Consider the following 17,156-nt stretch of genomic DNA (forward strand, 5'->3'; position numbering starts at 1 on the left):
AGAGGAGACCAAGTCTTAGTTGACAGGACATCTCAGAGGGAGTGCAGGGAGGATCTTGCAGATTGAGGCAGCCCTTTCACAGGAGTGGGTAGACACAGATGATATGCCACTCACTTGCTCCACTTGGGCAGGTACTTTTACGAGAGGTGATGTTCTGCTTCAGGTTTTGGCCTTTCGAGATGCATAGGAGGATGCTTTAGTTTTTACTGTGCAGGATGGTGGCAGATTGCTCAGATCCACAGAGGACATCTTGCTTGAGTCTACTTTTCAGCCTATCAGGGTTGTAGGTCTTTTGGTGCAGGGATCACATAGTGGTTCCTTGACCCAGACGCCCAGTACTCTCCACCGGGTCTTGGAGGCTTTGGCTCTACGGGGGAGTTCCCATTAGGTATTTGCAGTGGGACCCTGGAGAGTAGGACTGGATTGACGTAGGGCATCGAGAGAAGAGCATCCCCTTCTTTCGTTACACCGTCAGTAATGCTAGGAGATTTCAGCTCAGTAGTAGAGGTTGGAGACCTTCCAGAGTTCCTCATTGGGAGACATTTGATATCACTGCGGATCTGTAGAGGTGCTTCTGGAGGAGACTCTGGAAATCCCACAGGAATAGAAAGATCACTCTCTTCTTTTGGCTTTCTATCCATGATGGGATTGCAGTGAACCTTTGGAGATCCAGGTTCAGAGCCGACCCTACTTGCCCTCGTTGCCTCTCTGCTTCGGAGACTATTCAACATTGTTTATGGGATTGCAGATAGGTGAGGATGACTTGGATGGGGGTAGCCAGGATTTTCAGTCACTTTGTCCACTCCCCATTCTTTATGACATCGGGCTCAGTGGCTTGGCTTTCTCTTACAGGGCCTCAGGTATTCTATGAGAGACTTGACTCCTCTCGGGCCATTTTGGTTCGATGTCATCAGATTGAGTCCTGTTTGTTGGATGTGGTACCACACCTTCCTTTTAGAGATGTACATGCCTCTGTGGATACTTCTTGGGAGATTTTAGCAAGCATAGCATCCTAGCATATCTGGAGAGCCAGATGCACAGAGGCTATGGAGGGTACTCAGGTTCATCCCTCGCACACTTTGGCTAGTATCTCGACAGACACCGTACATACTTTGATGGCCGTATGGATGAGTATACAGGAAGACTCCCGTGCAGCCTTAGCTAGGAGGGCTTCTTTCTTCAGGGGAATGAAAGGATTCTCCTTTCTTCTCTGAGACTCCTACAGGGTTGAGGTGGCACTTTCAACCTCAGCCTTGGTTTTTTTCCACCTCACTTTGAGGGGGTTTTATTTATCCTCATGATTTCATGATGTTGTATTTCCGCTCAGAGCTTGCTCTAGCGAGTTTCTTTCTTACTTGATAGAAGTCTCTTTTTTGCCCAAAAAAAAAAAACTTGCTATCTATGCGATGTGGATTGCTTACTCACGTTGGAGAAGTTGCGGGCTGACTTAGAGCCAATCACCATAGTCAATGTCAATGATGGGTTGCTTGATGTGGACAAGGAGAAGGAAGACTAAGGATGGTGATGATGACAAGGAGGAAGATGAGGAAGAAGAAGAGGTCCAAGGAGAACCAATGGAAACAAAAGCCTGGATTCGATTCTTTAAAGTATAGATGCTCAAAAGTTAGATTTAGAGTTAGTGTAATAGGCTAGTAAGTGGTCACTCTAGTGTCAACAAATGTTTTGGTTTTCTTAGCTATCTACTTAGTAGTGACTACTCAAAACTTGACATTGGGAAATCATCATTGATCAATGTGAACTTGGGAAGTTTGAAGTCACACTTCCATATTTTGCAACTTGAAAGTTGTAAGTAATTTATAACACTATAATGTTCTTCCATGCATAAAAGAATCAAAACTCAAAATGAAGGAAAATAAGGTGAATCAAAACATCTAACAAATTATTTGTTCACTATAGACAACAAGGATCTTTCGTAGATAGGCAAAGCAACTACATTATTATGTTGAATTGTTTTTTGAAAAAAAAAGCACCGAAATCTTATATAATGTCTCAGTATATTCAGTATAGAGAAGTAGAGAGAAAACCTGAAAGCACATAATGGCATAGTGAACATCATCTTCAGATATTTGATGATGTAAAACTGCTCGAAACCTGAAAATACATATGATTTGTAAGGCTCTACATATATCTAGATGAATCTAGGAACATGCCAAAACAGATCCACTAAAACATGACGCATAGTGCAGTTTCAATCTCATGATAAGTCACTCATAAGGTTAAAAACCATAAACTCCGGGACTAATACTATGATATCCCCACTGACATCATCAGTGCCCAACAGTGGGTGTAGACCATAGTATAAGCATATGCTATCACACATACAAATCCACACACCCACACATACTTGAGCATCCATTTATACAAAGGTCTTCGTACTGAGTTTCTGCAGCTGTATTTAATCTGCAGCTCATTAGTGAAATCACTCCACAATCACAAACAGAGTTTGTATGACCTTACCTCTGCTATATATTGAGATCATTTTATTCAGATACAAATCAATGAATCACCATCATAGCTATGTTTTGAGAGAAATTATGTAGTTTGGTTTTCAATTTACAGGCCCAGGCCACAAGCTTTCTAATTCAGATCTCTGCGAGTTAAAGCTCAAAATGCTCTGGTTTTTGGTTTAAAAGTATGAAATTTAATGAAATTTGAAGGTTGTAAGTTGTGTTTTATTATCTATAATGTTAGTATGTCAAATACAATAGGGCACATAGTGAAATTATGACATAAAAACTTAGACCACATGTCGGAACTTCACTGGACTTATCAATCGTTTGCAAACTCCAAATGTTTGCAAACACGTATAAAAAAGAAAAAGCTGACGCTCTTAATAACTAATAATATATTAACTTCTAAAAGTACACATAAGAGTGTACCAGCAGTCAAATTCAAGAATGACCAAATAAATACATCCAAAAAATCCAACAATGGTGGATCCTTCTTGTAAGAAATATACAAAAGAACCCATTTAGGAGAGAATGCAAAGCTATAAATAATCTCCCGTGCAAAATGAATGAGTTTAGAGTTAAGAATGTAAGTGTGAAGAACATCTGAAATAGATGGATAAATCATCATTAACAATTAGCTTCCATAGACTCCTACAGTAATGATTTATACTCTTTGTATAAAAAAACATAATGCTCAGTTCATCCATATCATTTCGCTTCATGATGTGTAAATTATCTCCATTCAAATCAATGATAGGAGTTGTATTGTCTGGTCTCTTCCCTCACTACAATGGAAACACAAAATTCTTTATAATCTCCCATGCAAAATAAGAGTAGTATGGAGAACATCTGAAATACATAGATGGATCATTAATAACAATCAGCTTCGATAAACACCTACAATAGTGCCTGAACAACCAATATGTCTCACAGTGCACGTCCCAAGTGAACATGAGGTGTCCTCTAATGATAATAGACTTTCCTCTCTAAATGGGTATGTAAGACCATAGACAATGCTTTATACTCTTTTAAAAAGGATTTGCTGACATTGGGGAAATCTAGCCAGCCATCACAAAACAATTATTAAAGTCCATGGGGACTATGAGTGCTAGAAATAGAAGAAGCCAGCTCTGAGCTAGGAGGCAAAGATTGACTGGTATGAATCCCCCAAAGCACTGTGCCCATTTGGCTCTTAGCCCCTACCCTACCCTACCAAGTGCCCATCAATCTAAACACTAGAATAAGGATTGTCTAGGAATCTCTAATATATTTAACTGAACAAAGCCAAATCTAATTCTATTAGATGAGATGAAGGAACAGTTAATAGTTGATTGAGACCGCCACCCCCACGCTCTCCCCAGGTCGGCATGAATAACGTGGAGGAAAATGGGTTTCTAGGATGATTTTTAGGAGTTGTTGTTATTGAGTCATGCCCTTGACAATGATCTCATCCAATGAGGCTCTGGTCAATCGATGTGAGCCCAAAATGCATAAATCACTCACTTGAGCTGAAAAGTGAACATGTGCCATCATGCATCTCTCACCTTGTATCTCGGGAAACATCACTGCCACTAAAGAAAAAAAATCACACACGTTACTAGATTTGTCTAATGTTGCTAGCATCAAAGACTACTAGGACTTGGTTTAAGATGGAGGTTGTACTTGCCAATGAGGTTGTCTTACTTCAGTATACTAGCTTTTCTATGATACTCTCAGGCACTAGCACAAACAATTTTGAGAGGAAGATATACATGTCATTGTTTGAAAGATGGCATCTAACGGAGCAGTGTCATAGTGAACTCTGCCTATACTATCTACTGGGGGACTAAGGGCTCACTCCGAATCATCCGAGAACCCATAGTCACAAGATCTCCCAAGAACTATGTCAATCAGGAGACAAAGAGAGTTGCATGCCAATCCTCCAACTGTTATGTTTGTGCAAGGACCATGGGCAATGCTAGGGGAAAAATGTGCTCGTGGTAGCAGCGGTCAATCAGAGCATCGCCAACCTTGGGAAGCTTGAACACTTGTAAAAAATGGAAAGAGAGAAATGCTCCTGCGTGTCGTAGTCTTGCTGCTACAACCACACCAGGGGACCGCCCCTTCCACTTCTAGCATGTAGATCTCCAAAGCGGAGGGGCGCTCCTGCCCTGCTAGCTGCTCTACATCAACGACACCAATGGGGAGTCTTGCTCCTGCCACCCTCGTCGTTGTTGGAATATGAAGCCAAAGTGAGTCTAAAATGAGTGTTCTAGGTATGTTTTATAGTCTAGTGAGTCCTAGACATGCCACGTGTCATATTGGGAGTTATTCCATATACACTATGGCTTTCTAGAGTCTAGTGTCACACTATATAGTGTTGTACTTGTCTATTGTCTAAGACATCAACCAACATCAAGCTTTATATCATGTGAGTATTTTGGTTATCATTGTCTATCACTTGTTCTTTCATTTTCCTTTCCATTTTGCTTTTCATTATGCTTTCCCCATTTCCATTCCGTTCCTAGCTAGCTACTAGATCTCTTCATGTGGTATCAGAGCCATGTTCCTAGCCCTGCTCTCTCTTTCCCCTTCCCTTCCAAGAGGTTGAGGTGAGGGAGGCCAATGAATCTACTCTACCTCCTCCTCCTTGGAAGGCTGCCCTCTTCTCTCCTTCCTTGAGCTCTCTTCTCCACGCCATGATTTGCCACCTCTCTCCTCCTTCTTTCAGCTACATCTTTCTGTGACCTGTGGACGATGTGGCGCTTCTATCCAAATCTAGAAGCAGAATCACGGCTTTGTGTCATCAGCAAAGTTGTAGAGGACCTTGAGTACTACAAATTTCGTTCTTACATCATTGCAATCCAAGTTTTCTGTGAAAAGTTACAGCCCTTGCAAGAAGTGACGAAAATTATTTCTGCATGCGAATTTTGTTCTGGAGCTCAATGATTTGACAGCCCAAGCATGATGCAGCTAGCTCAACGTGGAGTTGTCCATCCTCTTCATTGTTGACCTCTTCTCCAGCCCGCCATTTGCTCCTTCTGCCCAACATTCTCTTGGAGCTGCTGCCTGCAAGTTGGTACCCGTATTCTGCCCGCCATTCTGCTCCACGTAGCTCTACTGCCCATGCAGCTGTGAGCTCTTGACATTACATTGCGGTGACTCCTTCACATGACTACTCCAAACTTTGGTGAAGACTTCCCGAGCTAAATGTGAGTTCTCTGATACTACTCCGACACACTCCACTGCAGTGATCTCTCTGATTAGTGTATTACATCGAGCTTGATGTAGACCACTCTACATCAACAAGTGACTTCTTTAGCATTGCTTACTCGATCGGTGCCTGAGGTACTTCGCATTGATTGACTTTCCGATTGATCGTGGTACCTGAGGCTTCTACTTCGACATTGTTGACTCTCCTTCCTGCATTTTAAGAGTCATCATGTAATTGCACCATGTAGCTACCCATGGACTTCACCGACACATATTTCTAGCGCTTCATTGACATCGTCATCGACTCGTAGGGATGTGCACACATGTGCATTAGCTACTTGGAGGACATCTCTTTCACAAAGAGATATTTTTATTTATTACTACACGCTTGATGTATTTTTGGAAAAGAGTGATATATTCCATTCAAAATAAATCATACAACAGGTGGGAGAGAAAGTACTCTATCCCTAGCCTCAACAATGTGGCAAAAAAGCCATGGAGGTGGTCCAAAATGCCACGACATCCCAAAAGGGGTCAAATGAAAAAATAGTGAGCAGTCCCATGTCCTCATGAAGGAAATAAGTCTCCCACGAGCTGCCAAAGAGGTGCCTGTACACCACTCCCACTGACTCCTGAGAGTGAAGATAAAATGGAAGCGAGAGTGTTGCAGCTGAAGTAGGCATGGAATCCTGAGCTGGTACCGGTACCAAAAGTAAATCCTGCGGCTCCATGATGCTGGCCTCTGTGGGACCCCGTCTCTGGCGACACTGCATGAAGAAACCGTGGTCTCCTGGCTCTGACTCAAAGAGAGTAAAGGCTCCAGATCCTCTCCCCCAAAGGGCAGCGCCCCAAGTCATCAGAAAGGACTCAGATGTAACATATGAGAACAACCTGAAGATACCTGTCCATACCACTCTAGAGCTGGTGCAACTCCATAAACAATGCTTGCTAGATTCCTCTGCAAGCTGACAACGCATACACAAGGAGGGTCTACCCATCTGCTGAAGCCAAGTACCCACATGTATGCCCCTATGTATAGTGAGCCAAAGAAAGTAGGAGACTTTCCTGGCTCTACTGATGCCCCAAAAGTGGGTCCAGTAGCTCTGCAAGAGCTCTGCAGTAAGTCCCTGTGCGTGCCAATGCTGGGAAGCAGATGGTAGGTGATGGGAGTCTCTTTGCTGAAGCCTGTAACCTGCCCTCGTCGAGTACTGGAAAAATGAAAGAGGACGAACGCCTGCCACCGGAGCAGGCCATGCCCACTCACCTGGGTCCCAGTCAAGCTCCGCAAGAGGTCGACCCTGAAAAATCCAAAGTCTCCATCTAGTATCCTCTGCAATGGTCAACCTGGAAGGATCTGTGGCCCATTCCTCACGCAGGCAACCAATGACCCTGACTCTCTGCCAAAGGAGCTCCTGTCGATCCAGGGGTTGAGTGGGATACAATCTGTGAGAGGAGTCCATCTCAAAATAAATAAACGGTGCCGGTCCTAAACGAACTCCAATGCATAGCCCAGCCTCACTAAAACAACCTGACCAAGTAGAGATGGGATGAACATAGGATGGATCTGTAAGTATATCCCTCCACTCTGGAGGAATAGCTCTCATGATCAGTAATCTGGTGGCAGCAATCTGTCCAAGTGGCCCATGTCTATCTCTGATCACCTCCTCTGACATCTCCACACCTCCCCTAAACCAATCTCCGACTGTCACAACCCCCTGAGCATGCCATCTGGCCAAGGGAGTCCTAAGTTCTATACTAGGGGAAGATCCCTGGTACCGAACCAGGGGGTTATGGTAAAGTGGCTGTCTGGCAATTTCCTCTCTGGAGGAGGAAACTGCTCTGATGAGGTGCTATCGAAAATGATCCCATATCTGAATAAGCCTTTTCACAAGTGGTGAGGAAGGCTGAGAATGCTGGTCCGTCAGGAAGATCCAACTGACTCCTGGTCCGTCAGGAAGATCCAACTGACTCTACCTGCCCACTGCCTGCTGCTCTTGGGGTGCACTGGTGAATTCCATGTAGAAGGAACTGCTTCCACGGCTGATCTCCTGGAGTCAAACCTCTAACAAGAAGTTTGACTAAAAGGGCTCTGCTCTGCATCTCCGGATCAAGAACCCCAAGTCCTCCCTTCGAGAAGGGTAAAGTGATAGTATCCCATGAAACTCTGGCCCTAGTGTCCTCAGAACCATCACCACCACTCCACAGAAAGTTTCGAAGCAATCTCCTCACCTGACGGATCGAGTTAGCATGAAAGCACCAACATGACGCAACGTACCACATAGTCGCTAGTAGAACCTGGTTGAGTACCAGCGCTCTTCCGGCCAAAGAAAGTCTAGCCGTACTCCAGTAGGCTAGCTTTCTCCGGATACTCTCAAGAACTGGGGCAAACTGTTGCGTCGGGGACACCTCAATGCCAACCTGGAAGCCTAGATATCTCGTGGAGGTGCCTCTGGGTATCCATACAAAGCCTCTGTCTCCTCCCCATGCTGGGGTATCCTACTGAGCTCCAGTCCAGATGCCTTTTGATTTGTTCCAATTGACAAGTCCCCCCGAGGCTAGGCAGAACTTGTCAATTGAATCCGTAGCAGTAGCAAGACTATATGCATCTCCTCTGACTGTCAGTGCCGTGTCATCAGCAAACTCAGTGTCCAGAAGCTCCTGCTCCTGCCGGATAGGCAGATGAAGGCCCAAAGTGCCATGACTGGTAGCCTGCATAAAGTATCCCATAGCCTCTGCTACGAAAAGGAAAAGGTAAGGTGCAAGCGGGCATCCCTGTCGTACCGATCTGGATAGCTGAAAAGCCAGTCCTCTGCCTCCACAGACCACCATCTTGCTAGAGGAGTGAGAGTAAAGTGAGGAGACCCATAAAATCCATCTATCACTGAAGCCTAGCCTCCTCATAGTGCCCTCCAAGAAACCCCAATCCACCCTGTCATAAGCCTTCTCAAAATCGAGAAGGAGAACTGCAATCTCCTGCTGACTCTCCTTCGCCCAGTGAGTGGCCTCCCAAAAAGTGAAGATATTATCCAAGATACTCCAAATCATGTCTGAGTAGCTCTGATGATATCTGGCAGCATAGGCTTTAAGCGAAGAGCCAAGGTCTTCGCTAGGATCTTGTAGGCTGTCCCTAGAAGTGTAATGGGTCTCCAATTACGTTGGACTGTCTTGTCTCCCCCTTTCGGGATGAGACAAATCATACCTGTGCATAATGTCTCGCCCAAAGATCCTGTATCGAGAGCCTCTGAAAAGGCAGAAAGTAGATGGGGCCCAATCGTATTCCAAAGAGCTCTAAAAAGAAGTGGCGACAAACCGTCCTCCCCCGGGCATCTGTCTCTGGGCAGCTCATGTAACGCATCCGTGATCTCCAGGAGTGATAGTGGGTTATCCAAAACATGACTCATCCTGTCTGAGACCATCTGGGGGACATGACTCCAAATCTCCTCTCTGGCTCTGATCATCTCCTCGGTGACTGGAGTGATCGGCGGTGTAAAGAGTGGAAAAGAAATCAGAAGTGATCTCAACGAGACGGTGAGGGTCCGTCTGAAGAGACCCGGCCTCATCCACAAGTCTACGAAGACTGTCCAAAGAGTATCTCTGACCCACTGCCCTGAAGAACTCTCTAGAGCATCTATCCCCCTTCTGGATCCAGAAAGTCTGCTGGGAGTAAAACCTGAACTGGGCCCTCCTGCCCTGAATCTCCTCTAGTCTCTCTTGAGCCTCCGAAAGCTGCCCTCTGATGAAAAGAGAATGAGGAAAACTCTGAATCAATCTCTGAAGTCTGGATACCTCCGCCCTTGCGTTCCGATCTCTGATTCTGAGCTTTTCCTTCTCCTCTTTTGCCCTCAACTGGCAGGCCATGCTGACTCTAGCCAAAGCCCCCTCTACCCACATCAACCAGCCCTGATCCACAAGAGTGTCCTCTGACAACCAAGCCTCTCTCAACCGTTCCACGAACTCTGTGTCCTGAAAAACAAAGTCCGGAACTCTCACAGAGCCAATGCTCTCCAATCGAGAGGCAGGGAGAATCTGTAATAGGACTGGAGCATGGTCAGATAAAACATAACCCGGGCAAATCCCAATCTGTCCTCCTCTGGCCTGGCCCCATTGGCCAATATAAAACCTGTCAAGTTTGACCAAAGAAAGAGAGCCATGGCAAACCCCGGACCAAGAGAACTGAAGACTGGCAGCCAAGTGACGAAAGTCGTCCAATCGAGCTGCATCATGAAGTCCAGCATGCAAAACAAAACTATCCCACTCCACTCTCTCCCTATCAGAAAGGCCACCCTCTGTCTGGCCCGACTTGTCTTCAGAGAATTCAACCATGTTGAAATCTCCTCCAACAATCCAGGTGTCTGCCTGAGGAAGGGACTCTCTGAGCTGTCTCCTAAAAGCCCGTCTGTGGGCTGGATCCGTGGGAGCATACACATTGAGAACACCAACTGCTGTGCTCTCAATATGAAGAATAACATAGCATGCCCTGCTCTCCACTAGTGTACCCTCTTGGGTGATCTCTGAGGCCCACCTGGCTGAAACTGAAATGCAAACTCCCCCCCTCGTGCCATCCGTTGGGCTCCAATATGTCCGGCTCTGTCCTCTGAGTAAGGATCTGCATCTGTCAATCCTGTCTTGGGAGAGCTTATGCTCTTGGATAAGCACAATGTCTGGAGGGGACCCTGAGGAAATAAACCGAAGGGAGTCCCTAAGCAACGCTTGATGTATTTTGAGGTTCTCTGCCCTAGGTAGTCCCCCTACAATGAAATGTATTGAGTGTTTGGTTTCATTGAGTCTAAAGGTCCTCTGCCTTGGATAGTCCTCCTAAAAAGATGTATTGGTTTTTCTATTTTGGTGTGTGGCTTCCTAACATGTCTAGTTATGAAGCCAAGGGGTGATGTACTGTGGGAGCCATGTATTGGCTTTGATAGGTTTGGAGAGGGATGTATTGTGGGAGCCATGTATTGGATTTGATAGGTCTCGTTATCAGGGCTGGCCGAGTTCCAGGATGTTGGTGTATTCCTAGACTTATGAGTTGGTCATGTAGCCATGCTATAACGTGAGCCTCTGAGCATGTTGAGTCTCAAGCCATCAGAGTGCTTGGATCAACCTCTAAACACGCTCAGACTTTAGCCTCTGAGTTACATACGGCACAGTTTGATGACCGTCATTGTCATGTTCTGTTCTTGGTTCCATTCCAATAGTTCCTCACCTTAGACCGTCATTGCCATGTTCTGTTCTTGGTTCCATTCCAGTAGTCTCTCACCTTGCCTTCATGGGGGGGTGTTGCAATATGAAGACAAAGTGAGTCTAAAATGAGTGTTCTAGGTGTGTTTTATAGTCTAGTGAGTCCTAGACATGCCACGTGTCATATTGGGAGTTATCCCATATACACTGGCTTTCTAGAGTCTAGTGTCACACTATCTAGTGTTGTACTTGTCTATTGTCTAAGACATCAGTCAACATCAAGCTTTCTATCATGTGAGTATTTTGGTTATCATTGCCTATCACTTGTTCTTTCATTTTCCTTTCCATTTTGCTTTTCATTATGCTTTCCACATTTCCATTCCGTTCCTAGCTAGCTACTAGATCTCTTCAGTCGTAGCATCACCAAAAACTCTAGCTACCAAAGCTAGGTTTAAAAAAGGAAGAGGAGAGAACATGAGCAAGAGAGGGGAGGAGAGAGACGAGGATAAGGTGGGAATTATAGGCTCACATGGAGAAAGAAAGAAATATTAATGTTCGCAGGAGGCCTCGCGGGCCTATGGGACAAAGCACGGAACCAAGTAACTTATACAGACCATTGTGGGTCGGGGCAAAGGGCTCACTAAGGACCTTGTTGAGTAATAAAATGCTATACTAGTACAAAATAGCAAAAAAGTAGTAAAATAGCATGAGGGTGGCATGAAAATATCAAGTGCTCAGAGCTAGAGTCCCGAGTGCATGAACCAACTCCACGTATCCAGGCTCCATGGTGGCTCTCTGATGAGATGCAAAGAGCTCACGTATCTACATCTGTCGAGCTGTCTCCCGTGGTGGTGGAGGGCGTGGTCTCCTCGATGGATCCAATGGGCTATGTCAAGGGTGACGCCTCGCCTCAGTCGATCTCTCCTAAGGAGAGCTGAAATAGGTCGAACCTCGATCGTGTGTGCTCTGGTCGTCTGTCGCCCGTGTACGGTCTCTATGTCCCTCGCCTAGCAGTGCTGTGTCGGCTCTCTCCACCGATCCAAAGCAAAGAAGAAGGGTAGAGCAGCTTCTATTGCCCACTAGGGGGCACCACTTGCTTCTCGCCTGCTCTCCCGTAGCTCCCTATGCTCCCTACGCTCAGCCTCTCCCGCTCCCTAGGCTCAGCCTCTCCCTACGCTCTACACTCTACGTCCTATGCTACCTACGCTCCCTACGCCCTACGCTCAGCCTCTCCCTACGCCCCCTACGCTTAGCCTACCTAGCCACCCCCTCCCTACACTCATACCCCGCTCAGCCTACGCTCTACGCACCCCGCTCAACCTACCCCTACGCTCAGCCTACCCTATCCCTACGCCCCCTATGCTCAGCCTACCCCTACGCCCCCTACGCTCCCTACGCTCATCCTCTCCCCTATGCTCCCTACGCTCAGCCCACCTAGCCACCCCCCTCTCTGCTCCTCCCACTCCCGCTTCAGCCCCTCACTGCTCATCACCTTAGCTTCTCCTTCGCCACCTTTCAAAAAAAAAAAGAAAAAACTCCTCGCCACCTTAGCCTCTCCTTCTCCACCTCTTGGCTACCTCTCCACCTCAGGCTTCCACCCCGCCTCGCCACCACCTTGCACTGGGCGTGCCTCCCATTATGGGGGGAGAGCCGGTGCTCCCGCTTCCGGTCGGACACTAAGACCTGCACCCCCAAAAAAAAAAAAGGGATACAGTCCAAGAGAAATGGGGGACAAAGCCAAGAAAGACGACAACAACAACAACAACAAAATAAAGCAAACGACACAACTAAAACTGGAGGATGTGAACACACGTTACAACAGAAGTGGACTTGGGGTAGACATCAAGGCAAAGGTAGGACCCGCCTCAGCTTCTTCAGCCTCTATCTCTACCTCGACCTCAACTCCCGCTACAGATTCAGTTTCAGTTTCAGCTCCAGTCTATCCCTACTTCGACTTCAGCCCCCCCTTCGGGCTCAGCTCCAGTTCCAGTCTCAGCTCCCTCTACATCTATGATCAGTGACATACTCATGCCCATGGCGCCGGTTGTTGTTCCCTTCCCCTCCTCTCCTGTTACAGCTCTCGCACCGCTTATGACCCCTATTTCGGAGGTGTCATACACTGTTCCATATTATGCTTCACTCTCCCCTCTCCCTCTCATTCAACCCACGCTCCCACACCCCGTTGGGACTACCTCATCCATTCCACTGTCATCTCCGTTCCTCACCCAGTTCACCCAGTCACCGTCCAGTTTTCGAACTCAGTCCCACACTTTCATGCCACAGTCATCACAGTTTCAGCATGGACATGGGTGGGCTGATACACCAGAGGCCTGTGAGACCTTGCTCATGGATATACATAGTTTCCGTGAGCATGAGATGGAGCTGACTCGCTTCGCATGGGAGCAGGTCCGCTTTAGAGCCGCATCATACAGGAGCAAGCTAAGGCCATTCGGGAGTCGGCGAGTCTTATTCAGGGACTCAGACAGGATATCATGCAGCTCCAACAGGAGGTCACAGCCATACACACTGTCCCAAGGAGTACCCCGGTGGTTGAGGCAAAGATTGCGAGCATGCAATCTGCTATTGAGGAGACTTCCGGATGGGTTGACGTGGCCAAACGGGAACCCGCAAGGGTAACCGTTTCGGCTACCCTCATGGAGCAGCTGCACTGAGCCAGTAAGGCTCTCAACATCAGAGTACACGGGATCCCACGCACTGAGGCTACACCAATGGTAGATGCGACTGCGTTCGTGGCCGCTACCTTGGGTGTGGCTGAGCACAGGATAGAGAGGGCATGGCGTGTGGGGAGAGATCCCAACTGAGAGCAATCCCTGATCATACGATTCCATGACACTCAGGCATGGCTTTCAGCTCTACGACGCAGATCAGTCCTTCAAGATCAGCCAACAACGATCTCTATGGATGAGGACCTCACACCCCTACAAGTTGAGGTGAGGCGCTCTTTGCTGCAGCAGCGGGATCAGGCCTGAAAGGAGGGGAAGTGGGTAGTGGTATGAGAGGGACGACTTCTTACAGACTCCCGTAGGACACCTGCCCCCTCCCCTACATAGGGAAGCGGGGTCTATGAGACTCAGATATCCGAGACCCTGTCCTACACCATTTGGAACTGTAATGGTACCTTATGGTCAAAACAAGGGAACTTCTCGGAATCCTATACACGCCATGACATAGTCTTTTATACAGAGACACATCAAAGTCCAGAGCACCCTCTTCCAATAGTCAGCGGATATACATGGGAGTCTGCCTACAGAGATGAGACGAGGGGTACAGGAGGAGTTCGAGGTTCAAGTGGACTTGCAGTCCTTTTCAGATCCACACTTTGGGGGACCATTTCAGTAGAGCAGAGAGATACACATTCTAGATTTCTTTGGATCCGGATTCAACACATTGACAGCCAGGATCTGTTTGTCGCAGTTTGCTACTTCCCCCCTGAGACCTCCCACTTTGCCAGAGATATCCAAGGTGATGATGAGACATCCCCATTTGCTGCTCTTTATCAGTCCATCGTTGACTTCTCTAGCCGCGGAGAAGTCCTCCTAGTAGGGGACTTCAACGCGAGAACAAGGGCCCGTCAGGTACCACTTCTTGACTTCAAAGATGATTCCACTCTACTGCCAAATATTGACCTTGAGGAGGCAGGTATGCTACGGGTTTTGGCTGATAGGTGAGGTCCATTCTCATCTTATGGGCAGGCCCTATTAGACCTCGGCAGGAAACATGATCTCATTATCTATAATGGTCTTGACAGGTGCCCGCTTCAGGTGGTTTCACATGCTTTCCACATGGGGGGGGCTCAAGTGTTGTTGATTACATCATGGGATCGTGCTGCCCTTGTCACCCGCTCACTACACGAGGCTGCCATTCACGCTGATAGGACAAAACCTGTATCAAGTTTTTGAGCACTGTATATAGTTGTGGGTAGGCACATAGTTGTACACATCTAGGGTAGGTGTGGGCTTTTGGCATTTGTGGATTTTTCTTTCACAAGCATGATGGAATAATGTATAGTTATTTGAGACAATAAAGTATGTTTTGTAGGGACTTCATGGGAAATGATGAAATGCAATGTGGTTGTACCAGACTTCCAGAGCAAGGGTGTCCAGTGTGTGGTTAAGTGAAATGTTTTTGGGGTCATGAAAATCAAGTCATGAAGGGTTATTTTATTTTCCTGAGTCAATGTGCACTTGCATGTTATAGGAATTTGATATGTTCTAGTGTCCATGTCAAGGGGCTTTTCATGTGTGTGTATGGGCGTACATGCAAGTCTTAATGTGCATGCTAATGTGTGTGGGAATTGTGTGACCAAAGGTCCAAAATGTGCATTTAATGTGCCTTGGGGGATATTTGCATTTTTTAAATGGAAGAGTAGTAAATTCTACGTGATGAGGTGGCTGGACTGATTGGGAAGGCATCCTAGTCATGCAAAGGTGGCTACGTAGCAAGGAATCTAGAGCTTCTGGATTGCGATCGATCATGTGTAGAGAAATCTAGAATTTTTGAAGTAAAGAGGAAGCGACGCACGTAACTAGGAGTCTAGGAGATGAAAGCGAAAGGCTAAGCGCCCATCAAGAAAAGGCCTACGTACATGATGGGAGGGGGATTTTTCCGACTGCATGCTTGGCACAGGGCTATTGCAGACGCTGCTGGTTATCTTTACATAAGGGAGTTTGTGAGCTTGTGTGCACTGAGAAGACCTTGGCACTGGAGATCTCCAGAGATAGCGAGCTGTTTGTAGTTGGCTGAGCATGGCTACCACACAGGCAAGACGGTCGTCGTTTGCACGTGAGCTGATGCACAGAAGATCATCTAAAGGACTGTTGGTGGCGCTACGATGTAGCATGGAGTAATCTTAGTGACAGAGACTCCATGAATTCCGTATGCAAGAGATAGAGGGACGAAGAAATTGTAGGCTAAGGGAAATGGAACGTGACCTTCATCAATGATGGTTGTCCTAAAGGAGCTGGGCACTCTTCGTGGAAGAACGTGAGATTGATGCTTGCTGCAGATGTTCGTCAATCAGTGATCTTCTGCTTTGTGAGGGAAGAGAAGCTATCCTAAAGGAATTGGAAGCCTCTTTGACATGGTTGTGATCTTATGCTGATTTGATCGTGGGAGATTTCTGGGTACTGATAGAGAAGGAGAGGAGGTGGCGCTGTTGCAGCTTTGTGGGAGCTACGAGCTATTGTTCTTGATGGAAGCTTAGGAGTGTGTGTTAGAATTATTGTTATAATTTAGCAGTGACCAATGTAATGTAATAAGTAGGTTAGGGGCACTTTTTCCTCACTCAGAGGTTTTTCTCCCTAACCACAGTTAGTTAACTAACTACGGTTAGTGAAGGATAAGGTTTTGTCACTTAGACAAAACCAATCACTCTATTGAGTTGTACTACACTCATTTATTGCAACTATCGTTTTCAGCTCTCTCTCTCTCCTGTTCCTGCTCTCTCACTTTGCTCTCTCCCTTGTTCTCACATTTGGTATCAGAGCAAGTCGATCACCTACACTTGCTAAGCTCCTTCAGTCTGCTCGCTAGTCACTATTCATTCCAAGCTTGGAAGAGTCCAGCCCGTACGTGCATCTTCAGAGGCAAGCTGTGCATCAGTCTGTACAGCCATTCTAGGCTGTTTCGTACGTCCGTACCAGGCTGCCCGTACAGAACGCCGTACAGACGTACAGCCCCATTCCGTACACAGTTCGCCGTTGCCAACCGTATAGCTCGGCTAGCCGTACAGCTCGTCGCCAGACCGTGCAACCCCCGCACCGTACAGCGCCCGTACCATCAGCCGTACAGCTCGTCGCTCACGTACAACTGCAGCGCCTGTTCCGTACTCTTCACGTACACTGCAGGCAGTTCGTATAGCATACAAACTTCCGTACCTGCAAGCAGCGTTCGTACATCGTACGGCGACCGTACTACTCTGTCGTACGGCGACCGTACACTTGCCATCTGTGCAGCTCCTTTGCAGGTACATTTTGCAGGGAGCCATTGTTTGGCAGAGCAGAATTTTGGGCAGATTTGAGCATATTCTTTGAATTTGGCATTTTGCAAAATTTGGGGCTTTTCGTGGATTTGCCCCAATTTCAACTCAATTTCACCTCAAAATTTAGGGCTTTTGGTTTTGCACTGCAAATTCTTGCATAATTGGCGCTTTCAGTTAATTTGCCCTCTTTTGGATGCAATTTCCTTGAAGAAATTTGGGGCTTTTGCAATTACACTGCAATTTTGCAGTGAAATTTGGGGCTTTTGCTTACAGAGAGCAATTTATGCAACATTTGGGGCTTTCAGACCATTTGC

The 17,156-nt window shown here is 46.8% G+C and overlaps 1 protein-coding gene across 1 annotated transcript in view; it reads right to left on the bottom strand.

Moving 5' to 3' along the window:
* The window catches only part of LOC147884468 (low-specificity L-threonine aldolase 1-like), an 83,727-nt gene that overhangs the window by 18,175 nt on the left and 48,396 nt on the right, over positions 1 to 17,156 (bottom strand). The window contains exon 9 of the mRNA XM_087398294.1: positions 2,046 to 2,112. Within this exon, the coding sequence (XP_087254420.1) occupies positions 2,046 to 2,112 (67 nt within the window). The remainder of the gene's footprint in view (positions 1 to 2,045; positions 2,113 to 17,156) is intronic.

This window comes from Dipteris shenzhenensis, chromosome 27, assembly GCF_047967505.1.
Source record: "Dipteris shenzhenensis isolate YYH24624 ecotype China chromosome 27, Dip_SZ_1.0, whole genome shotgun sequence".
In the NCBI taxonomy this organism is placed as follows: domain Eukaryota; kingdom Viridiplantae; phylum Streptophyta; class Polypodiopsida; order Gleicheniales; family Dipteridaceae; genus Dipteris; species Dipteris shenzhenensis.